At 39.5% G+C, this 26892-nt stretch overlaps 1 protein-coding gene and 1 pseudogene across 2 annotated transcripts in view; both read right to left on the bottom strand.

Annotated features, from left to right (window-relative positions):
- LOC101562973 (ATP-binding cassette sub-family A member 8-A-like) overlaps positions 1-26668 on the bottom strand; it is a 78069-nt gene extending 51401 nt beyond the window's left edge. The window contains exons 1-11 of one of the 2 annotated variants that reach the window (XM_023714152.1): positions 26399-26668; positions 22544-22643; positions 20220-20424; positions 17308-17472; positions 13973-14076; positions 13057-13283; positions 10100-10241; positions 9652-9837; positions 8274-8415; positions 2661-2826; positions 9-67 (exon numbers count right to left, since the gene is read on the bottom strand). In XM_023714152.1, coding sequence (XP_023569920.1) covers positions 9-67; positions 2661-2826; positions 8274-8415; positions 9652-9837; positions 10100-10241; positions 13057-13283; positions 13973-14076; positions 17308-17472; positions 20220-20424; positions 22544-22639 — 1492 coding nt within the window. In that variant the 5' untranslated portion in view covers positions 22640-22643; positions 26399-26668. The remainder of the gene's footprint in view (positions 1-8; positions 68-2660; positions 2827-8273; positions 8416-9651; positions 9838-10099; positions 10242-13056; positions 13284-13972; positions 14077-17307; positions 17473-20219; positions 20425-22543; positions 22644-26398) is intronic. The other variant, XM_023714153.1, reaches the window with a different exon arrangement.
- On the bottom strand, positions 5461-6647 carry LOC105742038 (annotated as a pseudogene).
- Positions 26669-26892: the final 224 nt, after the last annotated feature.

The following is a 26892-nucleotide window of genomic DNA, read 5'->3' as shown; positions in this document are numbered from 1 at the left end:
TTTTTTACCTTTCAGAGCTTCCACACCTTTAGGCTTTCCTCTATATTCTTTTGTAAGGTTTCGGATTCTGACAAAAACAGGAAGGAAAATTAAAGGTGACGATGTTCTTCAGTCTGGCATTCTGAGCTTGAGTGAAAAGGTTGGTATTTCTTGTGTTTAGGGCATCTGAGCATTTTCCAGCTTCACTTCGTCATTATTAGCTGTCATTCACTCTTTTTTTTTTTTGGCACTTTTGTTTTTACTGTTTTACCTTGAGACAGGGTCCCCCTAAGCCATCAAATTGCTCAAGCTGTGCGCAAACTTACGATACTACTGTCTCATCTCCCAAAGTGCTAGGATTACAATGATGAGGGAATCCACATTAGAATTGTGTGTGTGTGTGTGTGTGTGTGTGTGTGTGTGTGTGTGTGTAGCCAGGGATTGAACTCAGGCCCTTGCGCTTGCCAAGGAAGCACTTACTCCTCTGAGCCATCTCTGTGGCCCCACATTAGAATTAATAGCAGGTTTTAAAATAATTTATCCTTGTGACCCCACCAGAACAGATTCTGATTCCTTTGGTGTCATGGCTGTGGCTTAGGCGCTACCCTCCCAAGCAGCCTTTTCTTTAAGCTGAATGATGGGAAAGCCAGACAAGAAGGTGACCTAAGCTGTCCACGCTGTGTGTGAGCCACAGCAACAAGGTGGACAGGATGTTTGCAATGGAACCATGATCCAGTCTCTTCAGGTGGTGTCAGAATGCAGACAAGAAATGAAGACCTTCACTCTGCCTATCTTTATTGTTGTCCTTCTACACTTTGTCAACTTTTCTTTCACTTCAATGATGCACATTTCTCTCATGTCATTTATATTACCTACTTTCTTTTCTTTTTTTGTTACGGCTCAGTCTGCTCTGGGGGCAGGCCTGGCATGGCATGTTGTGCCAGAGAGCAAACCATGGTCTCTGTAGTTGCCTAAACTTGCCTAGCTATTTCAGTAGAAATGGCAAGTGTGACTATCAGTGCGGAGTGCTGACTTGATTGGCTTTAACACCCACTCAGGAAATTGGTAGCGCAAACTTCTCTGGTGTTTGCGTGGACCCAGCAGGATGACTTTGGGCTCTATTTCTCATCCCTTGTCCCTTCCTTTCTGGCTGTCCTCTGTTCTGCTTCCCAGCCACCATGAAGCAGACAGCTTGGCCTCCACACCTTCTTGTCCTGGAGTTTCTTCCTTGAAGCCAACTGACCATGGACAGACTTCCCAGAACCACAAGTCAAACTAAGCCTCTCCCCCTTTAAGTCATGAGGATCCAGTATTGTCTCTCAGTGACAAAAAAAAAAAAAAGATGCCTACTAGAGTAATTACCTATGGTTATTGGTATAGCTGAGCTACTCTTCCTGCCAGATTTTATTCTATTAAGAAAATACATGATTCATAAATGTCCAATTAATGTTATTTGTCACCTGCAATCTCTCCACACATAGTTCAGGTTTCATTTTTGTTGAGCCATTAATTACTACTTCCATCTTAATCCCATGTTTCATTCTTCCAAAGAACCTCTGTATTGCTAAATTGCTGGAGAAGATATGAAGGAGACAAACAAATCAAGGCCACTGACCAGTGTGACTTTCAGTGCCTGAGATTAAGACTGGTTCCAACCATGAGACAAAAAGTGTGGTGATAACAATGGAATAGACAGAGCAGCACTCTGAAGCACTTGCCCGACGGCATACACCTATAATCCCAGCACTGCAGAGGTTGAGACAGGCCTAGCTTCAGCCAGGAGTAATTTTTAACAGTCCGTAATGAAGTTGGCAAGAACAGGTCTGATGAATCAGAAGAGGACCCTGAGGATTTTTCTCTTCCTTAGTGGTCAAGAAAGGCTACAAGCTCCACACAAAATGGAGATTTTATCACTACACATAAAAGGGTGTGCACAGCTGTAAAAGACAAGTTTTCTTGAATTCTTTGTTTCAATCCCTAGGCATTTGCTTTCGTCCTCTTTCCTTCTTCGCATTTTTTGTTGCAATGACAAATAGACAAGGAAGAAAAGATTCAAAAAGAAAATAGGGGGCTGGTGAGATAGATCGGCAGCCTAAAGCGCTTGCTTAGCAAGTTTAAGCAACTACGGAGACTGTGCTTTGAGCCCCGCACCCAGGGCAAACTGAGCCGCACACGAAAAAAAGGAAAAAAGAAAGAAAAGAAAATAGGTAACATAAATGACATGGGGGAAATGTGACTCATTGAAGTGAAAGAAAAGTTGGCCAAGTGCAGAAGGGAAACAATAAAGATAGGCAGAGTGAAGGCTTTCATGAATTGTAGCTGCTGGGACATGAAGTCTCTATTAAATGTCAAGGCTGACATTAATAGTAACACATAGGGCCGGGGAGATGGCTCAGTGGAATAAGCGCTTCCCTGGCAAGTGCAAGGGCCTGAGTTCAATCCCCGGTTCCGCAAAAAAAAAAAAAAAAAAAAGTAGTAACACCTACATTTTAAAGCAAGTGGAGAACAGAGGACAATGACAGTTACCCACGTGACCAGGTCACCTGGCCATTAGATAGGAGACATGGGATGGACCTAGGGAGAGTCTCTCAGCCTCACCGTTGTCTGGAGCAGGCTTCAGGTTCATGGCAGCATTCTCGCCTCCAGCCCAGCCCTCCTCCACATACTGCATAATCTCTTACCTGATGGCTTCCTTCCCATGGAATTCTGTGGACACGGCTTCAAAAGCCTCATTAGAAAACTCAGCCTCTGTTTCATCCTCGAGGGCCACACGATCAGGTGTTTTTTGTTGATTCCAAAATGAGGATTTCAGGAAAAACCAAGGTGGATGTCGACGTCCGTATTCATCTAGGCGGCCCACACAGAAGTCTGTTAGGTCAGTTATGATTTTAAAAATCATTGGATTACCAGCGACACAAACACATTGTCCGCAAAATGAATGCTGTCTTAAACTGTTTGACGTGGATAGCAATACAGAAAAAAAAAAAAAAATACTAGTTGTTACTATCATACTTCTCTTAAAATAACTAGCTTTAAATGAACATTGGATGGACCGGCCAAATAGCTCAGGGGATTAAAGTGCCTGCAAGTAGGCGCAGGGGGTGGGGTTCCATCTCCAGGCCTGAAGTAAGGGCCCTGCCCCCGGGCACGCTGAGATGGAGATTGAGACGAGCTGTGGTGGTGCCGGCCTGTAATCGCAGTATTTGGGAGGCTGTAAACAGGCAGATCACTATGAGTCCGATCTAGTAGTGAGACCCTGAACACCCTGCAGACCCTTCCCTAAACTAAAATAAATAAATAAAAACTAAACATTGGATAAAAAATACAGATGACTGAATTGTAAAACAACAACTTTCCAGACCTCACAGTAGCTGAAAGTCAGTTTCAACACAGGCTGCGTGTTACACAGTCCACAAAAGTAGAAGAAGTGACTATTAATGAGGTAATAATGATGATTATTTTTAGGGAAGCCAGCATAACTTAATAAAACCACGGGATAGATCTTAAGAAAGGGAAAGGACAGTGGTTTTATCAAACAATAAAGTAAGAAAGGCGCTAACTCTCCTCCTCCACTGGAATCAGAATAAATTTAATGTATTCCTCAGTTCTGCTTATGATGTGCATTTCTTTTAGCTGCAGAAAAAATAAAAAGTTTCATGTGGTGTGAAATGAATGTAACTAGGATTTCTGAAAGAATAAAGGAAGACATGAAGATGACTCAAGGAACAATAGCTGAAAATATGCCAAAGTGAATGAAAAACACAAAGTCGCATATCCAAAAAGCTCAGGGAATTCCAAGTGCCTGTGATACAAAGGAAATCATACTGATCCATTTCAAGAACAAAAGGCTTAAAATCAACAAAAAGACAGTCTTTAAAATGTAAGAGCAAAAAGACAGTAGGCAGAAACAAAAATAAGAGCAGCAGGTTTCTTCCCAGTGGGGCTCCCATCATATAAGTGGGAAACACTGGCTTCAAATTATTGAACGGAAACAAAACACTACCCACTCGAGACTCTCTGTTCAGAGAACATGTCTTTTACAAATGAAAGTAAAATAAACAGTAACAGAAATGACACAGAGAGGCAAGAATCCTTCAGTACTTAATAACAAAATTATTGTCATAGAAAAAATACTTAATAGGTTTTTCTCACATTGTAAACAGAGGTCTGAGTAATGATGAACTATAGATTATACTTAACAAGGTTCTGGTCAATAACCAAAGAAAGGAATTTATAAATTTACCTTGGTTTTATAGGCAAATATCTTGCCTGAAATGACACTATTGAGCAAGTAGAGTGAGAGCTAAGCATCCTGCTTGCTATAGCACTTGGAAAAAAAAATCAAGGGCTGGCCAGATAGCTCAGTGGATTAAAGAGCCTGCTTAGGCAGACACAGGGCACAGGGGTTCAATCTCTGGCCTACCATGCTGCCCTACTCTTGGGGTGTGCTGAGATGGAGAATGAGACTGGATGTGGTGGCCTGGGCCTGTAATCTCAGCACTTGGGGGGCTGAAAAGAGGAATGATCACTATGAGTCCAATCTACATAGTGAAACCCTGTAGACACTGTACTAAATATATAAGAAAAAAAATCAGATAAAACATAATAAGCTTGGTGTGAGGAAAACCAAGTAGTATCTCTCCCCCACATGAAAAAAAGAAAGAAAAAGAATGAAGACTTAGTAGTCTTAGGTTGATTGAAACATGAGTACACTATAAATAAATACTGAAATTTTCATTTATTTTTTAATTTTTTTTTTTTTTTTGCAGTACCAGGAATTGAACACAGGACCCTGTGCTTACCAGGCAAGTGCTTATTCTACTGAGCTATCTCCCCAGGGCCCATGAAATTTGAACTGAAGAGTGAACATCTTTGAAATTTAACAGTGGAGACAAAAACAAAGCAGTAAAACACAGAAAACTACTTTTAATCATTTCTTAAAGAACTTCGTACAAATTAGACAAATATTACTGGATTATTAACATTGAGTAAATAATTTTTTTTCTTTATATTCCACCACTTTTTGTCAGTGATAAGCAAACTAGAAGGTGAAACTCTAAGTACATCATTTAAACACTACACATGTGAACAAAGGCAAAGTCCAATGTATATGCCCCAATATATAAGCTACTATACCATATCACGAATATATTGGCAAAGGATGAGAAATCAAGTAAAATGTTGTATTCTAAGCATTTCAGCATACTGATCTTGTATAAAGTATTCTCTCAAATCAACAAGGTCAGTGAACTAAATTAAGAAAGCCCTCTGAATCTCTTCCCTCACTGATTTACCTGTCTCCTTTTCTCCCTGTGTTTACTTGTGGCCTTTTGCAGATGCGTCTTGGTTACTTCATTGGCATGGGCAATAAGGGCAAGCAAGACCAAGACACAGTGTCTGTCCTTGGGCATGGATGACATCCCAGGTAGGTGCACAAAACTTTACCGAGTACCCAGGATGTACCCGACCCTCTGAGTTGTATCAGCCAGGCATAGCACAGAAAGGTCTTATAGTCAATGGATATTTATCAAGAATATAAAAATCTGTATTATACTTTTCATTTACCAAATGACGCAACAGTTTTTCATTTGGTGTACTCGGGTCTTCCTCATCTCCCATTTCAACTCCAGCTTCTCTAAGTATGGCCAATGCTTCGTGATATTCTAGCCTTAAAGTTGGTTCCAAAAACTTGAATGATTCACGTGGAAATTGTTTATTCACTGTTTGAATTTCAGTCTGAAACCTTTCTTGAAGTCCTTTCAATATTTGTACCAAGGAGTCAGAAATTTCTTCTACAATTTCTTTTTTTTTTTTTTTTTTTTGCGGAACTGGGGATTGAACTCAGGCCCTTGTACTTGCCAGGAAAGCACTTATTCCACTGAGCCATCTCCCCATTTCAATGACCAAACCAACAAATTCAGTTAGATGTCTGTGGGTATTGGAGTCTTCAGCTCTGAATATTTGTCCAATACAGAAAACCTTGTCAAAGTTGGCACAAATGCACATTTGCTTATACAGTTGTGGGGACTGAGCTAACTATGAATTATTCTTAAAATATGACACAGTAACTACATTGGCACCTCCTTCACTGGCAGCTGAAATTATTTTAGGAGTTTGGATTTCCACAAATCCTTTGTTAATTAGAGTTTCTTTGAAGAGATGGCAGATGCCTGATTGGAGACGGAAGATTGCCTGACTAGTTGATGTCCTAAGATCAATAATTTTGTTGTCTAGTCTTGTATCTTGGTTAACGGTAGCTCTTCCTTCCTCTTCTCCTTCTACCTCATGCCAACTAGCATCATCCAGCTGTAGAGGCAGGCAGAGTTCAGCCAAACTTATGACACAAATGAACATATTGCCGTGTACAGCTTCCAATTTTTCGATTCACTTTTCTCACCATGCCCTTCTACACCTACGATGCTTTCTTTGTTGATGTTGGCGGCAAATTTAACCATCTGCTTGCTTGTATGATCTCTTGCAGGCACCCAAACAACTCCATCAGCTTTTTGTACCATCAAACGCTTAACCAAAGCACAAACTCGATCTGGTTTCTCTTCTGATTGTATCATTGAAGATATTCCATACCTCTCTTTAACATAATCTTCTGCTGTATCCGTGATCTCCTGTGGCTTCTCCTGACTCTTGTCACTGGTGCTGGCACTAGACATTGGGACACTGAACCTGAGAGCGGAGCCCACCTCCCTCAGAGGCTTCAGTAGAGCCGGTCAAGGGGCTTCTTTATTTTTCTTTTACTGTTTAGATTTTTGCACCATTTTGACTTTAGTTTAGTGTATGGTAGTACACAAGGTTCTAGTTTTAGTCTTTGGCATGTGGAAAGCCAGTTTTTCCAGCATCATTTATTAAAAATACCTGACCAAAAAATGTGAAGTACAGGCCAATCATCTTAGTGAACATTGAGAGGTTTTTGAAAATGGCACTATTTCCAAACAATGGGGTAATAATGTCAAGGGTTGAACTGATTTTTGTCTTTCCTTAAACTCATTGTAACAACACCAATAAAATTGGAGGACATTATGTGAAGCGAAACAATACACATGAAGTAAGAAAAAACATCAAATGATCTGACTTCTTGTGGAATTGAAAAAGGGTGAACTAATAAAAGCATATAGGGGCTGGTGAGATAGCTCAGTGGTCTAAAGCACCTACTTAGAACAAGCTTAGCGAAGCACAGCAACCGTGGTTCAATCCCCCAGCACCACATGCCAGTCAGCCCAGCCCCCTGGTGGGCTGAGCTGGCCACACACACACACACACACACACACACACACACACAAATAAATAAATAAATAAATTAAATAAATGGTTAAAAAATAAATTAAAAAAAAAGATACAGAACATAAAAGCATATGGTCCAGTGGGAGTTCCCAGGGGCTGGGAAGCCAGAGGAGAAATGGGGAGATGTTGGCTGGAAGACATAAAATCTCAGTCAGACAGAAGGAGAACACCCAAGAGGTCTTACTCCATGGTGAATGCATGCAATGACAGTGTGTACCCTGGCAACTGGCAACTGCTAAGAGAGTAGATTGTAAGTCTTCTCATCACAAAAATAAAAGTAGCTGAGGTAATGCATATGCGGATGAGCTCAGATTCACTGTTCCACAGTTCAAGATGCTTCATAATGTCACATTGTACAGGATAAACATATAAAGTGGTGGTTACATTAAAAGAAAAAAAAACAAAGTTCCTGGGTGGTTCTGGCAAGCAGGCATAAGTCAGAACCACTGAATTTTAAGTGGTGATAAATTTCTACAGTTATGAGAAAAATCAGAGGGCATTCAGAAATCTGATGTCCTAAATGTACAAAGGAGAAAGAGATGGAGGAAAAGCTAACTACACCCTTAATGAAACTAAAGGACTCTGCCTTGCAGGCCCTTCCCGGGAGCCACACTGAAAAGGCGATTGAGACTGGGCTTGGTGGCATGTGCCTGTAATCTCAGCTCTTTGGGAGGCAGAACACAGTCAGATCACTACGAGTCTGATCTACGTAGTGAGACCATGTAGACCCTTACTAAAAAATACAGTAAATAGATAGATAGATAGATAGATAGATAGATAGATAATAAAATAAAGGACTCTTACTCTACAGCTTTATATTTCAATCCTGAGCAGTTAAATTGCAAAATAAATAACCGAAAGAATTTTGCTCATGGCTATGTTCATCTCTTTCCTGTTAATGCACAAATTCTTGAAATATAGGTAGCACAGCATAGAAGATAATCTACACGAAATGCAATTACAAACATAGTGTTAAGTTTTATAGTGCTGCTACTTACTTGGCAAAATTTTTTCAAAGTAAAACGTCAATGCCAGATAGCAGAAAGCATCAAGGAACAACATGGAAATTGTAGCTATAATTAGATTTGAGTCACTCGTTGAGTCCTCCTTAGAACTCATTTCGAAATCCACATGTAAGAGCTGAAAAATAAAAATAGACCAGTGTATGAAAGGTAATTAACTCTTTCAGTTCTTTTAAAGTTTAGGTATAAGGACTGGCAAGATACCTCAGAGGACAAAGATCCTGCTTAGGCAAGCACAAGGATTCCTCCCATCCTGGTGTGCCCCGCCAGCCCCACTCCTGGGCTTGCTGGGCCAGCCACCGAGTTCAAGGGTGGTGACACACACCTCTTATCCCAGCACTGGGGAGGCTGAGACAGGAGAAACACTATGAGTCTGAGCTGTGTAGTGAGACCCTGTACTAAATAAATAAATAAATAAATAAATAAATAAATAAAATTTAGCTATAATACAGACTGTATTACTTTCTTCCAGACCCTGAAAATGCAAAATTAAATCATCTAGGATTTTTTTTTTAAAGAGGAAACAGGGCATGTCTAAACTATTTTGTAATTTAGCAATTGCACAGTAGATCCACATTTCTCCTGAAAAGGGGGACTTGCTCAAGGTGGGGAAATCAGAGGAGATGGACTATGTAAGCCAACATTTATTCAGAATTTCACTACATTACAAATAGGGATGAGGAGGTGGCTGCGTGAGAGCTAAAAATGATACAAAAGTATATGGTTTGCTAAGGAAAGGCCGGTGGAAAATCTTTGCCTGATTCATATTTCTCAAGAAAAGGGGTGCTATGACATTAATGTCTTATAAGCAGGAGACAGTTGAGATTAGTTATTAGTCTTACTGCGTAATTGAGTGACAGAGATGGTCTCTTCAGTATAAAAGTAGAGAAAGAGAAGAAAAGATATTTTAGGAATGAAGAAATAGTTCTTAGACAATACTTGACTAAGAAATGTTACTTTTAATTTCTTTTGTTTTATGCTTTTTAGAATTTCATCATATAACATTTTATATTATTAAGCGAAATGGCTAATACAAGACTGTGAGAATTCAGTTTACAATATAAATTCCATTTGGGGAGAAGACAAAGCACAGTAGTATTGTGCATAAAAGATTGTGTTAAAAAAAAAAAAGATTGTGTTTCCTCTTTATTTTTTTCTTGTTACTTACAAAAGAACTTATGTTCTAGAGGAAAAAAAATGTCCAGGGGCTTTAAAGTCCATCTTTGCAACCTCATAAGTGTGTTGCTCAGCAGAGTCAAAAGGTTCGTAAGTCTAAGCACGGAACACTGACTACAGCCTATTAAATTTCAGAGCGCGTGGCATTTGAGAAATGTCACTAGCATTAAATGCTCACCTGGGACATTCCAAATGTGAAGGCAAAAGGGCTAAACAGACTGAAAGTCCACTCCAAAGATGCAGGAAGGTGTCTGTACAGTGCCAGGAGCCCCAGGAGCCCCCATACGACCGTGAAAAGGAACACAACAAAGCCGGTGAGGAAAGACTTCTTCAGCAACACGCTCATCAGGAAAGTCAACGTGATCTACAATGAGAGTACATCCAGTTGGCTTATATGTCTCAAATCATTACTAATGCAGCAAAATATTTATAACAAAAATTATGGTTTCCACTACGCCTTGGACTACCAGTTGGCACCACGAAGCACTGCGGATCAAACAGCAGTATCCATCCGAAGGTCGTTCATGCCAACAGGAAAGGAATACACGAGGAATGTCTTCTTTGGAAACCAGGTTTGTTCCTCTGAAGGAAAGCTGGACAGAGAGAGATTTTATTCAGCAACTCACCAAAGACAGTCCGTAGAAGAAAAAGAGGCTGAAGACCACTGTGAAGCCAGTCAGGATGACAAATTGGACTGATTTTGTAATAAGTGCCAAGAAAAAGGCCAAAATGAGAACAAAACCAGCATAAAGCAAAGCCCAGGAGAACCTGTTGTGGAAACACAGGACTATTTCAGTATCTGACGTCCATGTGCAAACAAGAACCCAGTGTGGACACCGGCATTACCCAGCCAACATTCACTGTCTCCCTCACTCTCCCATTCTACATAGAACCTTCTAGAATAGATACATAGAACAAGATCACTTGGATTAGAAGGAAGATGTGCCTTTTCTTAGAATTAATACAAATAACATGCACACAAATCTCTCAAAGATTGGAAAGAAAGAAGTCTTACAGGTTTGGTTAGGAACTGTCTCCCCTGCATTTTAGCTTTGTGCCCTCTGGCCATCTACAGAACTGTTTTAAGCTGCTTTTCTCTGCTGGAAAATGAGAGTAATAGGAATGTGGCTTTAATAAGTTAAGGAATACAGAGTCTTGCTCTGTATAGGCAAAGGGCCTCTGATGTAAAAATAATTTTATAAATATTTATGAAAATAGGAAATGATTCCTTATCATTATTCTAATCCTTCTCTGTTTTCCTAGAGTAATTCTAATCAGGCTTTTCTTTCGCCTTATATGCACACCAAACATTCTGCATATTGTAAAAGTCATGTCATAGTAACATAGAATGCCCCGTAGCCTCCTAATATCACTAAATTATCTCCTTTAGTTTTTGAGGGATATTTATTTTCTATTCCTTGTTTATCTTTTGTCTGGTAATCTAGTTTTTTTTTTCTCTGTACTCTCAAAAATTCTTAAAAACCAATTAAATATTACTACTACAAATACTACTGAAGTATTATTAAGCACTTAGGAAGTTAGTGATACTTTACTAAGTTAGATAATTTATGTAGCATTTTCCACTTTCCATACAGAGATTTAGTACTTTAAATAATATTTGTGAGTCTTAGCTATTTTTAATTTACATCTCACAGCCTGCATGCAGCATAAATATTTCTATTCCTTCCATGTTTCAGAAGAGAAATCTGTAAAGCAAAGAAGCTGATTCATTTTGTTTCATCAAAGAGGTAGAAGCTAACTTGCAGAAAATTGATTGTAAGATAAAGCATTCCAGCACATAATTATTCATACCATTTCCATTCACACAATGAAAATTATTTTTTCAGGTGGAGAATGTGAAGCTCTCTAAGTCAACTCCCCCATCACCTGATTCTATAATATTGTGGTCTACTTTAAAAATGGGCTAGTCTGATTCCATAATCTGATGTCATAGTCTGAATATCATATAATTCCAACTGTGTAACACTCAAGAACAGGCAAAATAGGGGGTTTGTGGGTTAGCTCAGTTGTTTAAGCACCGCTGGGGCAAACCCAGTCAGGTGCAGGGGACTGTGGTTCGATCTCCAGCTCTCCATGCTTTACCAGACCCACCCTTAAGGCAGTCTAAGCCAGAAAAACAAAAAATCCTTGTCAACTTTTGGGCTGGGGAGATAGCTCAGTAGAATAAGCACCTGCATGGCAGGCACAGGGTCCTGAGTTCAATCTCCAGTACAGAAAAAAAAAAAAAAAAAGAATAGGCAAAATGGTAAAGAGTAGGCAGCCAATAATTCGTAGGAGTTGAGGAAGCGTAGAGTATAACCGATAGAACACATAGCAACTTTAGAACAGTGGAACTATACTAAAGGATGCTACAACAGAGCTCACATGATACTGCATGCTTGTTTAGACCCACTGAACTGTGGAACACAGCTTGAGCTCTTACCTACTATAGTTTGGGCTTATAAGGATGACTCGGATTAATTTTTAAATTGGGATTCATGGATTATAGATTAAAGTAAGGTAAATATTAATAGCAGACATTGTCAGGAGCTGGGAAGTGTGTTCTCTACTATCTGTTCAAGAAATAAACTTTAAGGGGCCGGGGAGATGGCTCAGTAGGATAAGTGCTTGACTGGCAAACACAAGGATCTGAGTTCAATCCCCGGTTCCGAAAAAAAAAAAAGAAAGAAAGAAAGAAAGAAAGAAAGAAAGAAAGAAAGAAAGAAAGAAAGAAAGAAAGAAAGAAAGAAAGAAAGAAGAAAGAAAAGAAAAAGAAAAAGAAATAAACTTTAGGGTTTAAAATGTACATTTAAAAATACTCCCACCATGGTTCCGATGTAGCATATGATCAAGAAAGATTATATTAGCTTCTGTTAAATAGGACTCGGACTATGAAATTTTATGTTATTTCAGATACACATTACCCAAACTGTGCAAACAAGTGTTGACAGTCATTATTTACTGACCACTTCATACTTCTCAAAATACAGGTTAGGATTTTGTGAGTAGAGTCTCATTAGGGACCAGCATGGCTGGATATTATTTCCCTCTTTTGGAGAAAAGAAAACTGAGATCTCATGCAAACGTAGCTAGGGTGGGAAGGTGAGACTTCAACCCACTGCTTTCTGCTAATGTTAATAGCTCTGATCTCCTTTTTTGACTGAATGAAAGAGGGGAGCTGTTTCAATACATTCTGTGCAGTGACACCTTTTTCTTTGATGCTCTCAAATGGTGAGACATTAAAGTCACCCAATCACCCTTCCCTTATTCTAATGAAAAACAAATACCTCTGATGAAAATGCTTCATTAAATGTCAGAAACTAAGTTCTCATGAATCTGAAAGCAAGAAATAGGGATTGTTCAACATCTAAAACATCACCTCAAGTTACAGATATGCAACCTCCTTATTCAAGTCAGACCAAAACATGGCAAGACTTTGGTAAGCATAACAACAGGGGGGCTGTTACTCTATGCAGAATAAAAAACATTAGAATGTGATAGGTCCCAACACCTAGGCTTCCAATCTAGAGACCCAATTTCTCTGAGTTTCTCGATTTATTTTTTTGTACTACACGTGACTCACCAGAATGCTGGATCACGGAGGCCCATTATTGTCATCCAACCCTTCATTTTCTTCCTTTCTCTTGTGACATAAACTGAGACGTAGTAGGTGAACGGGGAGAAACAAGTAATGCAGGTAAACATGAAGAGGTTCATGATCGTTCCCTCCTGACGAAGGAAGGAATCTAGCTTCATGTGCTCTCCAGTAACTGCCATCAACTCGTCCATCACGGAGTGATTTGTCGTGAGCTAAACACAGACATCAGGAAACAGAATGTGTGAGTTCAGATGATGTCCTCTGCATTCTTTCTGTGAATGGACAGTGGACTTGTCTGGATCCACGGCCCTTCTACCTTTCCTTTTGCATGTTGAGCTTCTGGAGCCCTTGCCGTCCACCAGTCTTCCCCAGTTTCTCAGACTGTACAGTGTGTCCTATCCCCTTCATGCCTGCCACTTCCCGACCCGCTGTCTTGGAATTTTCCTTCCCACCACATGAACTACACAAACTTTCCTCCCCACCATTCAAGCACAAACACTTCAATAGAATTTGCTCTGTAGTGTGCTAGGCTGAGGTTCTTGCTTCTTTACTCACAAGAACTTAATAACTATGCTGACACACTCCTTCTGTTCCAATAATTACCTGCTTCCCCGTCACGCTTCCTGACAGCCTTGAATTCCTTCAGTGAAATTACTGTTCTACCTGTCACTACCTCCATCTCTATGCTATACTTGGATTGGAGCTGAAAACCCTGAGGAAGTGAACAACTAAAAAAAAAAAAAATGAGTGAAAGAGTAACTTAATGAATAAATGAATGAAAGGCTTTGGCTTTTTCTTATAATTTCTTTCACAAAAATTTTGATAATTGTAATACCATTAATTTTGCCCTGAACATTCATTTCAGTGGAACATTAATTTGCACCAGACGTTTTGCACTTACTTCTATAATAGCAGCGTTTATAGCAGCTTGAAGAGCCACAAAAATTTTCGTCTGGAACTGCATAGTGCTGCAGTCAAGGCTGTCCCCAAATTCATAGCAGTGAGCTTAGGGAGAGGAGGGGAAAGGAAACAAAACTTTAATTATGAAATGTGGTAATATTGATTAGAAGAAACGAAGGACTTTTCAACATCCCCCAACCCAAGGGCTTACACATCTGCTCAAAGCCCACAGAAACACAAATTCTAATGAATGTCCTCAAAATGTAGGCAGCAGAGCACTCCTGCTTAGAAAATGTTCCTTAATTTCTGTGTTTGTTCTAAGGTTCACTCAGAAGCTTTTCCATATTTGCTTCTGCGCGTCACTGCCTCTCACTGAGATTATCTCCCCCGCTCTTCTGCCATTCTCAGAACAACTTTTAGAATTACAAGACTGTAGTAAAATAAGCCAAAAACTGAAAAAAAAAAAAAAAAGCATTTCTAGTAAGATCACACTTCATATAACACAAAAAGACATGGACAAACGGGTACAGAGACAAAAATAAGAAACAAAAATTTTTGTTTCTCTCTGAGATTTTAGTCTTTCAAAAATAATCTGTACTATAAATAATGAACTTCTAGGCAAAGATATCAGGAAAATAATTCACCTACAATAGGATAAAAAAAATTGAGTACCAAGGAATAAGCCAAATCAAGGGGGTGAAAAATCTTCTGGAATGAAAAATGATGAAGTGCTAGGAAAAAAAAGCTGAAGAAGACACCAGAAACAGTAAGTCTTCAGGGAAAAATTATTCTCAGAAATAAAAAGGCATAATCACCCATCCATTGAGAGTTCCACTATAGTTTATGAAAGAAAAATCAGCATTAGAGTAGGAAATTATATACATTACTAATATCAAAGTTTTAAAATTATAAAGGTATACTTAAGACTTACATGTAATATAAGAACCAATTTAAGAAACATCTTGCATATACTGTATAACTAGTGATTAGGCTGGCCTGTGAAATAATAATCAGAGAGGATTTGTTTTTTATGTCTTTATAGGAGGATGCCAGCACTACAGATACAGGTTTTTTAAAAGTATTTTTATTTATTTATTTTTGTGCATTTAGTTGTTATAGGGTCTCACTATGCACCTCAGACTTGTGACCCTCCTGTTTTCAGTTTCCCCAGCACTGGGATTAGAGATATACACCACTACGCCCGGACTCTGGATGGCTCAGCCGGCCCTGGAGGTGGGACTGACGCAGCATGTGGTGCTGGGGATCCAACCATAGTCCCTCAACTTGCCTAAGCTTGCCTAAGTAGGTGCATTAGTCCACTGAGCTATCTCGCCGGCTCCCAAGTTCACAGTTTTACAACAGTTTTGAACATGCACTCAAACTTAGGTTGTTAACCCTCCAGAAGAGAAGCTTATTAATATTACCCTACAACACAGGCAGTTGAGCTTAACCTCACTATCTGTCTGAATATCAAACATCTTAGGCATAACATGGAACAGATATTTTCCATCAAGTATTGACATGTTAAACTTTGAGTCCCTCCAGAATATGAAAAAAATAAAAATTAAAAATAAGAAAAAAATTTAAAACAAGAATAAACAGTTACACATTTTTGCACATAAATTTAGAAATTTAACCATATACAGCATGGTAGCAATATTTTGGCCCTAGCCTTTCAAGGTCAGTGAAGATTCAGGACGTAGGAGAACCTGTACTGTAACATCATGTAACTCAGTTGTGTCCCAAATTTTCTGATCAAGGAGATTATGGGGCCACAGAGGAAAGTGATCGATGATGTAGAGTGTGCTTAAGGAGAGTCACATGGAGAGAAAAAATTCTCTCAGACTTTTACATTGAGCAAATTGGTCAAGCAATGGCTGTGACTCATCCACATGTCTGACACTCACAAAAGATCTACAAACTGCCATACAGGGTTTCAGGATAAATCCTGAGGGGACTTGACTGACTTTATCAAATACAAAAGTTACATTACTTGTTATATAGGTCTTGCTTTATTTTGGTCTTAACCATCCAGCAGAAAAGTATAAAAATGAAGCATAAAAAGCAAAGCCGTATTAATATGCTGAGCTGTAAAAGGCTCAAGTCAACCACTTCTGACATTGCCAGACCTACAGAAAACCCACTACTATTATGGACTACTGGACTATATTGGGATATTTTGCTGAATTCATGCACCTACAATATTTAAATAATTGTTTTTACTTTTCCTTTTCTTAATTTCTTATACATTGTTCCAGTTTTTTCTTCTTCCAATATCTGGTAATATGAATAGCTGGTTGTAAGACAGTACCATGTATTACAACAAATACTGTGAAATTCATATTACTTTGTTAAGTAAAATTCTGTATGAGTTGTCAAAAAATAATTAAAAAAATAAAAATAATTTTAAAAAATATTTAAATGATAATGGAATATCCTTCTCTGACAAAACTAAACAAAAAAGGGGATATAAATGAACAACCACTTTATATCTGTATACTCAAAATAGTTAGAATAGATACACAGCTGCATTCTCTTAACTCGGTGAATAGAGAGATTTGTCCTAATAGTGTTTGTGGACAGGATATCATGTCTGCATCCTGTACAATGAATAACCACTAAGACAACAATATGCAATGTATCAATTATTCAAACTGTGCTAGTAATTGGGTTTGAAACTGTCTCATTGCTATTTATTTCTCCATAAAATTATTAAAATGATAAACATGCACTCAGCATGAAACTAATCCACTTTCTTTTTTAAATATGTTTATAATTGGGGTTCCATTACAGTGTAAGTGGTGTAACTGTGAACTGCAAACTTACATAAAAAGATGCTAAAAATTACCAACACAAGATTTTTCTTTGCCCCACCCAGAGCCCAAGTTGCAACATAAGCCCTCCCTTCTTCTGTTTCATTGGTGAAGCATGACTTTTTTCTCACTCTCCTGCATTTATAATTCAGCCTTTAGAAAATCCAACCTAATGTAGAAGTCTCCTGCTAATGCAGGCTGTGTTCACCTTAAAGTTGCTAGTGAAGTACAGATTTCTTGTTTTCAAAGACTGAGAAATCTATAGAACTTTATTAAAGAGCATAATCACAACACCCTAGTTAGTGGGCACTAGAATCTCCTATCTTTCACTTGAGCATAGTTTAAGAAAGATGTTCTTCTTCCAGAATATATTTCGAATACCATTTCTAGCTTATATAACCTACCAATGGTCAAAGTTACCATGTTTTTGAAGCTGATCATCTTGTAATAATTAATATCCTTACTTATGCTGCAATGTGTAATAGAAATTGAAAGGGGTAAAGTTTTGTTGTTGGAATGCTACCTGAATGGTCTCGATGCTTTAGCATGGTTGGGTTCCGAAATCCTTGGAGGAACTTCAGATGATAAGAGAAGGGATTGGTAAATACAACTCTCACTACATCTTCTTGGGGAATAGAAATTAATTCTGTCATATTTTCTTTGTCGTGAAGAGCTATTATTTTTATTCCTGCCATTACAAGAAAAAAGAAGTCACTATAAAATGAATTAGTAAAAATAATGACTCTGGGAAAGCGTATCCTATTCCTTCATATAGATTTGTTTTTTATAAAATGAACCCAAATCACACAATGGCATTCAATAAATCATGCAAAATAAGCATGAGAACAATACATTTCTAACACTCTAAATAACATCAGAAGGAATATATGGGAATTAATTTTCTTTCATACTCTGTCATTAACTAACCAGGTCAGTGACATAAAGTATCACAAAAAAATTCCACCTAGAGTATTAAACAGAAAAGTTACACATCTAAAAATCCTCCAACAGTGTAAAACCATGAACACGCTATATAGCTCAACCAGCCCTGTTTTGTATCAGTGGAAGAAACTGTGAAAATCCTATTTTCCTTATAAATAGTTATGTATGAGTAACACATCCAAAAAGAACATAAAGTTGTTAAACAGTACAGTGGCAAAGTGGCTATCACAGACATAATTTCTATTTTTCCACAGATATTATGTTCAACTCTATAAAGCAATGTACATATAAAATTTCATATAAATATAGGACAAAAACTAAATGAACAGTGAACACTTGTTTCTTCATTGTCATATTCATTTCCATAAAAGGGAAGGACCAGACATCATGTGTTGTGATAGAAATGGATTTTAACCCTTAATGCCTACCCTAAATCTGTGGACTACTTGGCAAGTGACCAGAAATTTATTCCTCGATCATCTTAAAAACAACATGGGCATTGTGAGATTAAACTCTAAAAATATGGCAGATGGTATGCATCGAACAATTATCGTTGTTGCATATGCCCTTAAGTGTTCAGAAGCATAATTTCAAACTCTTGTGGACATCCATGAAGCACAAAATGAGCCCAAGCACTTCTTGGTACACATTGAAGGTGACCCCCTCAGTGAACTCTTGTATCCGGGTGTGGACTTGAATCAGAAGTGAATTCAGCATCGGTAGGTGGGAGGCATAAGGAAAAGGTGGAGATTTAGCTGAAAGGAGTGGGCTGATGTGTGCTGAGGTGCTGGAGGAAAGCAAGTTTGGGTAGTTCACACACACAGGCTGGCAGTGGGCCCCGAAGCACAGACAGGAAGGAGAGCCCGGTGTCACAAGGGAGCTGGCCACGGAATCTCTCCATGGTAGGGCTGCCCTTGTGCTGCAGTGATTGGGGAATCTCTGAAGACAGAATCTGCTTTGTGGAGTGAGGATTCGGGGCAAATGGAATATTGCCATGGGCCAGTGTGGACAGAAGTTGTTCTAAAGGGTAAGAATAGTTATATAGATATCCAGCAACCTGTAGGGAAGTCTACAGTGCTCTTGAGGGGGGATTTGGGTACTCCAAGGTAGTGTCAGCTTCCTGCTGGGATGACTTCACCATCAACTCTAAATCACACTTATGGAGTAACCTTCATGGAGGAATTTTTAAAGGGTTTCTTTCATTTTGTGTTAAGTGTATATGGTTGTACAAAGAAAAATACGCTGCTACTTTTATCCTCCCAGTTACTATTCCTCTTCCTCCTATGCCTGCTGAGATTGAGGAGGAACTCAAACTTCCTCTTTGCTTACCAATATGTGGCTTGGAGGTTCAAATCTGTCAGGGGGGACCTATGAGCTAGAATATTAGGAATGATGTGCTTTTCTTTCATGGCTAATCTGGTTAGAACTAAAGTTTTGAAACTGTAAAAATTAAGAAATTTAGAGTAAGTACAGTTGAACATTACATTTTTACTTAAAAATAGATGTGTTCTGATTCACTTACCAATGAAAGGTTCCCAATAAATAGTATGTCATTAATAAGGTATTATATATTGCTGATTGTACTATTCAATAAAGTAACACAATGCAATGTTACATGCTGTCATACGTGACAGTACTGTATTGAGTTATGCAAATAAAACAAAGTCATCAAAAATGTATTATATATAGGGATAAAGATGATTCAGCGCTATGATTACAGTAACCAAAAGTTCTTTGATTTCAAGCCCAATGTTACTTTAAAAAAGGAAAAGAAAATGTTGCCAAGCTCTATATACAATGATAATTGTCATCTGATATGCTCATGGATAGCTGCCCAACTGTTCTGTGAGTTGCTTTTCTTTCTGTTTTATTTTGTTTGTGAGGCAGCATCTTGCTCTATAATTTACACTAGCCTTGAACTCACTGGGCAGCCTAGGCTGGCCTGTAGCAATCCTCCCGCCACAGCCACCCAAGCATATACACCTCCACACTGGGCAGGAAGGACAGATTTTGAAGATATCATACACCTATATAGGACCTTCACATTTGAAGGACAAAAATTGTTTGGGTGTTGAGAAGTGATCAGATTGGAAAATTCAAGAGAGGGTATTGCTCAGTGCTCATTGGCCAAGAACGCGGCCGGCCACCTGGAGACGGCTGGCCGGGGCCTGAATAGCAGCAGGCTGTTATCAACAAACACTTAAACACTCCACAGTTTGAAGTCCACAGTCTTCTGCTTCCAAAAATCTACATATAATTTAGTCATTTCCTTTGTTTAGAGAACCAGCACTATAAACCTTCTTCTCCCTTGCTTCATTTTGTTTCCAGATCATGATTTGGGGCCTTTTATTTAATGAAGGGAAATTATACTAACATTCCAAATTACCTGAAATTTTTGACAGCAAATATTTTACTGACTACACGTTAACTGTATTCATGTGTGACATTGTGAACTAAATGCGGCAATTCCTCCTGGCTTAATATAAAACTCACCCGTCATGGAGGAGGCAGAGGAAGCTTTCTTCATTATCTTTCTCATTGTTTGGTTGAATGGTGCATATGCAACCACGAATGTGGGATGTTTGAATGAATCTATGCGTCCCAGCTCCACAGAATGATTTGATGAAAAGTCATCACCATCAGGAATTGTGGAAAAAGTGTACAAGGCCACAAGTAAGAATGCTGAGTAAAACCATTCCTACATATACCGAGAGAAATAGCAACATCAAATAAGCCAGTCACAATTAGTTCTTTCCTACAGCTGTGCTTCTGCTTGGCTACATTTCTGAGTCATCCCTTGTAGTAGGCGCACATTAAAAATGTGCAAAGATAGAAGTTGAGCAGCATCATTAGTTCCAATAAATTATTCATGACAGTGAAGTTGAGTGCTTTCTAAAGCTAGTGCCAGACACTGGATTCTAGTGTCCATCAGAGGCCTTGAGTGCTGCACCGTGACGGGGGTGTAACGTGATCCATCAATATGTTTGATTTTACTGCATGATTATGTGCAAAAGACAGTTCTGACGCATAGCTTCTTTAGAAAAACTGAAACATTGGTTACCTTCCTTCCTTCCTTCCTTTCTTTTTCTCTTTCCTTCTTTTTCTCTCTTTCCTTCTTTTTTCTTTCCTTCTTTTTCTTTTTCTGGTACTGGGGATTGAACTCAGGACCTTGTGCTTCCCAAGCAAACACTTATTCTACTGAGCTATCTTCCTGGCCCTACATTTCAAGATGGCAAGATCAAAAATTTAAAAACAGCAGGGACTTTAGAATATTGGCCTGGTATGGTAGGCAAACTACAAATAAAAAATCACTGTGCACTTTTTAAATTTCCAGAAGACTTTGCCTTCCAAAGAAATACGCTGAATATATGCTTAGTCAGCAACAATTTAAACAGGAAATGCCACCTGGATGTACTGGACTGACACTGAAATAGCAAGAATTTAAGAAATAATGGTGATTTTTTTTTTTCTTCACCATGTTGAATCAGCTCCCTGGAGTCTCTATTTCCCTTTTTTTTTTTTTGTATGTGTTTTGTACAGGGCTTCACTACACAGTCTGCACTTGTAGGGATCCTCCTGTTTTCAGCCTCCCCAGCACTGGGATTACAGGCGCTCACCACCACGCCCGACCTGGTGTTGACTCAGTGTGCTTAGGGGCAGGGCTGGTGGGGCATGTGGTGCTGTGGATTGAACCCGAGTCTGTGCTCTTGCCTAAGCAGGCATTTAGTCCACTGAGCTATCTTGCAGACCCTAAGTCTCTATTTTCTTTCTTTCTTTTTTAAATTTAGTACTGGGTCTACAGGATCTCACTACACAGAATGGGCTCGGAGTGATCCTCCTGTTTACAGCCTCTCAAGCACTGGAATTACAGGCGCTCACCACCACACCATCTCAGTCACCGTCTCAGCATGCCCTGGGGGTGAGGCCAGCATGGCACACCAGGGATTGAACCCCAGTCCCTGAGTCTGCCTAAGCAGGCACTTTAATCTGTGGAGCTATCTAGCAGGCCCCTCTATTTTCTTAGGAAGCCAAATGCTTGTTTTACTCGGCATCAAACTCAGGACCTTGCACTTGCTAGGCAGGTACTTTAGTCACTGAGCTATCTCCCTGGCCCCTAAACCAAATGCTTGTTGAAGAAGAAAAGCAGATCCAAGGGCTGGAGAGATAGCTTGACAGTCTAAGTGCCTGTCTGTCAAGTGTAAGGTCCTGGGTTCAATCCCCTGTACCACATGCTGTACCAGACCCAGAACTCTGGGGGTGTTACATGGGCCACTGGAACCAGGTGTGGTGGTGCACGCCTGTAATCCCAGTGTTGGGAAGGCTGAGACAGGAGGATCACTATGAGTCTGAGCTGCATAATGAGACCCCGTACCAATTAAATAAATAAATAAACAAATAAATAAATAAATAATTTTTTAAAAAGCAGGTCCAAAAATAAGTCCCTCCTCCCAGAAATTGTGTCTGTTGGGTCACACACTTGTTGTTCCTTCAGCTTAGAGCATCTTAATTTTGGCATTAATGAGCGTAGCACTATTAGTTTTCTTAAGCATCTTTTTAAACTTTTAAATATTTATTGAATCTCAGTTGTTACCTTCTTTATCACATTTACCTATAACCTTTTGCCTCTGCCTTCATGACTTAGAGATGTGGTTTATGATTCAGGGGCAGTCTGTGAAGGAGATTTGCCTCTGATGGAAGTGTGTTTTATATATTTACTTTAAAAAAAAAAAAAGGGAGTAGAAAATAGTAAAAATCCCCTCAAAATTAGGAACGTTATGGAATTTAACATACGAAGTGACATAAACATCATGTCATACCATCACAGTATCCCTTTTCATTCTCCTTTTTTTAAGCAAGTTCTTGCAAAATAGGGCCCATGTTTGTTTCCACACACTGATCTTTCTTGCCACCATATTTCTGTTCATTAAAGAAAGAGAAATAGAGGTAAAGACCTTCATAGGAAGAAAACATTTTATGAAAATAATGAATGCCCTGTTTACCCCACATTTCCTAAAAGATGCTCAGGCCCTGGAATTCCCCTGAGCCAGTCGATCACTCACTCGTGCCTTCTGCTCCTCCTTTCACGCAGACTTTTTCAACAATGTGATTTCTCAAATCTACTCATTTGATAAACACGCATTAATGCATTTGCATCCTGAGACTCTCTACCATATAAATCTTTCACAACGGATATATCTAAAAACACTTTCAGAGACATTACAGAAGTTATTTCACTGATACTCATAGGACTTGAGAGAAGTACACAAGTTCATTCCCCTTGGGAGGAAAATTTGATCTGCACCTCCCTTCTAGGAGCACACTGTGCTATTAAAATATAAAACATGCCAGACTTTCGGGCCTGAATTATTCTGCACTTCTTGACAATGTAAATAGAACTATATAATAAATATAATGATTCTCTGTCCCCATGTACCAAGGTATCTTGGTGGTGAGCCTAGAAAAGAAATTGCAGTTATTAGGTTCTTACATATGGAAGGACCAAACATGGTCAGTGTCTTTCTTATCATTGTACAGAGCTTTAGTTCCACCTTCTTTGCTTATGATACACAAGAGAAGATACTTTCCAACAATCGTGAGTTGAATCAGTGTGCATGTTGACTTCACAAGTTACTGTGAAAGGACCGTAGTTTGTGCAGTATTGGAGGTGGTGGGAGGCATCCCCTTGAGATGAATTCAGAATGTCTGGAGCTAGCTTAGGAACCTGTGGACTCTGACCTACGTTTTTTAGCCTCCTGTCTGGAAGAGTCAAGGTGACATGGGTGAAAAAGAAGTTGGTTATAGTCTTAGAGGGTTGGTACGCTAAATACAAACAAGATGATTGTGCTTTAGTTGGAGAACTTGGGAATAGAGCTAAGTGGTCTGGATGACTTTTGCACCTTCCACTGAGGCAGCAGGCAGTGCAAAGTTAGTCAAACTTGAGCACTCAGTCTCTTGCATGCTCTTGCCAGATGAAGGGTACTTATGACCATGAGCACCTCCTCAGCCATTCTATGCTGGCCACGTGGGATGGTTCCACTGAAGGCAAGCTTGGCTTCTGGTGCGCATAAAAATGGGTAGGAGAGTGAAGAGTTTGCTTTAGCAGCTTCTAGAACAATGTAAAACTTCTGTCACCTTACAGCACATGTTCAGTGTTTGTACCAACATTGGTCTACAAATGGGAAATAAAGTAATTCTTCACAGCATGGTTTGGAGGGAGTTACTGGGCAATGTCCTGGGAAAAGAGGAGAGGCAGAGGGACATAGCTGTAATTTCCAAGAAGTGACCCAGTGGCACTTCTGCTCTGTGTGTGTGTGTGTGTGTGTGTGTGTGTGGAAGACAGAGTAGAGATGCAGAGATGAAGTCAGTTATATCTGGAGCACCCTGAAAGAAGCCTGAGAATGAGTAAGCAGGAAGTAGATGAACCGTGTAGATCAGCAGGGCACAAGCAGCTGGTCACACTCAGCAGTTCTCCCTAGTCTGAAGGAGTTGCTCAGCACAGAAGGGGTCTTTGTAAAGGTTGGTGCACATGCCAGTCGAAGATCTCCAGGGAACGGACTCCATAGGGCATACCTGTATCTAGCTGTCTTCTGATGTGCACATACACTAAATATGACCGAAAAGAGACATCAATCGACTTCAAAGAATTGGGCTCATCCAACTGCTGGGTAGCAGTTTTGAAATCTGTAAAGGAGGCCAGCAGGCTGGAAATTGAGGAAAGAGTCAATGTTGTGTTCTTGAGTCCAGCTCTTGCAGGGCTACAAGCCAGAAACAAGCGGGACTTCTAGGCTGCAATCGTGAAAGAAATGCTATATTCTTTGAGGGGGGAACTTCAGTATGTGTTAACTGATTAAGTTGAAGCCCCTCACAATTTGGATAGCAATTTGCTTTCTCAAAATCTACTATCTTAAAGGTTAACCTAAGAAAAATTTTAACAACATTTAGACTAGTCTTTAGCAAACAGCTGGCCACAACTTGGCCAAGTTGACAAACAAAACTAACCATCAAAATGTGGGACTTCATATAAATTCTATTGAAGCAGCACTGTATTTCTATCCCAAGAGGACAGGTTTCAGTGTGTGGTTGAATTTTACATCTTTCAATAAGCCCAATCAACAGACCCTATACAAATACGTTGTGCTTGGCACTTCCTAAAATCTTTGTACAGAACAGCAACTGTTCATAATAGATTCATAAAAGTCTGCAGTTGTATGAGAAAATAGATTTCGTAGTCTGAATGACAGAAAATATTACTTTGTAAAGTACATTGGTTTTATGGGAAGCATGACATGATGGCGTATATAAAATGGAACAGGACTTGAAGGCACAAAACCTGCAGCTCTGCGCTGGCCTGGCTGTATCAGTCGGCTTTTTAGGTACTGAAATGTGCTGGAAATTATTTCTTTTTGTTTTCCATGTTGTTGCAGAAAGGCCAGCATAGCTTTTCTGCAGTATTTTCACAGAGATAGGAATGGTGTGTCCCTGCGCAAAACACCCTAATCATGATTCCATTCATGAGGTAGAATCATATACGGGGGGGTACTATTCCCTAGAGTCAAAGGTCAGAGAAGAATGTAAGGGAAATTCGCAATGGAAAGCACTGTGGGACTGTGCTCTCAGAGGCTACTGCTGGGCAGGAAGCTGCACATGGCTGGTCAGCAAGACTGGGAGGCAAAGCTAGCGGAAGCAGCTGATGGAGAGAAGCAGACAGAAAGCCCACAGAATGACAGTCTTATAGAGGAGGAAAAACGTGTCAGGTCAGGGTTCCTTGATCTCCTGACTATAAAATCAGTCACTGCCCAGGGTAGCCTGACAAAGCGAGGGGGATGCCCATGTCTGTGGTTTTGCCACTGTAAAGAAGTCTTAGCGTGAACGAGCACCTTAAGCTCTCCCATGTTCACATTTTCTCCCTGATTCATCTATGCACTGTAGTGCATTCTCAACAAAAAGTAAGGCACGGACTTGTTAGGATGGATTTCATGGTTCAGAGCATCACTGTCAAGATTCGGATCTTTTCCTGTCATGCTAATGTTAAAATCAGCAGGAACCCTTATGCTTCACCACAGGAAAGGAAGATAAAGAAAGGAAAGCTGTTGGTTACAAACAACTCCGAATGGCAAAAGACAGGGGCTCGTACAGTAGGGATGAAACCTGTGCGTCTCTCCATCTGATCCAGCACACATATATTACAAGAGTAAGAGATGCAAGAAAGTATCTTCCATTTAAAGAGTATCAGTCTGAGACTGAGAGGCAGAAACCCTAGAAAGGTTTCATCAAATGCGAACAGTAGAAAGTCTCACACTGAAGTACAAACAAAATCCTGCAAATTGCTCTCCAATAAACTCGTACACTGTATGCATTTGCAAATGCACTCATAATCAGTCATAAAACAAATCAGCTAAAAGATTTAAGTTTCTTATGACCTATCCATCAGCAAATTTCCAGCCTATGGGCATATTTCCTTATTTTTTTTAAGCCTCATTGTGTTATAACAGTCACATTTTTTTTTACAAAAAATTATTTATTTGCACAGTCTTTTCTGTGCAAAATACCCGCTGATACTTGGAAATATTGAATTAAATTTTAAGCAAATTCTTCACAGATATTTGATATTTAGTATCTGGAAACAGTTATAATTGCATTGCACAAGCAAAAAAAAATGAAGATAAACTTACTTTTGAAGTATCTGAAGACAGTGACCTACAGACTCAGTGCATTCCTGGGTTTTATGATGTCCAAGAAAAAGGCTCACCTTTCTCACTGGTCTGTTCGTCTTTCTTACACTCAGACTCTTCGCCTGCTCTGAAAGTTCCCAGAGAGGTTTCTTTTTGGAGACAGCAGTTGCAATTTCCTTCACCTGCGGAACACAGAACTCACGTGACCACTCTTGAACAGCTTCCTTTTGTGGAGTTCCAGCCCATCCCTGCAGCCGAGACCAGCCAGCGGTGCTCCAGGATCTGGCTTAATGGCATTCTAAAAAGCTCTGACCTTAATTTGTTGCATGGTTCTGGGAAAGATGGCTGTGGCTGTGTAGACTGTCTGATGGACAGCTCTCGCGAGGGAGCAATGCTTTCTTCTGTTTGTGAGCTGAACTGTTCATAAACAGAAGTGTTTATTAACCAAGGCATTACTGTATCTGCCATCATATTACTGTATCTAGTTCATGGGC

The sequence above is a fragment of the Octodon degus genome, unplaced genomic scaffold, assembly GCF_000260255.1.
Source record: "Octodon degus isolate 3935 unplaced genomic scaffold, OctDeg1.0 scaffold00033, whole genome shotgun sequence".
NCBI classification, from domain to species: Eukaryota; Metazoa; Chordata; class Mammalia; order Rodentia; family Octodontidae; genus Octodon; species Octodon degus.
Note: the sequence above shows the minus strand (reverse complement) of the source record. Positions and strands in the feature narration are given on the sequence as shown.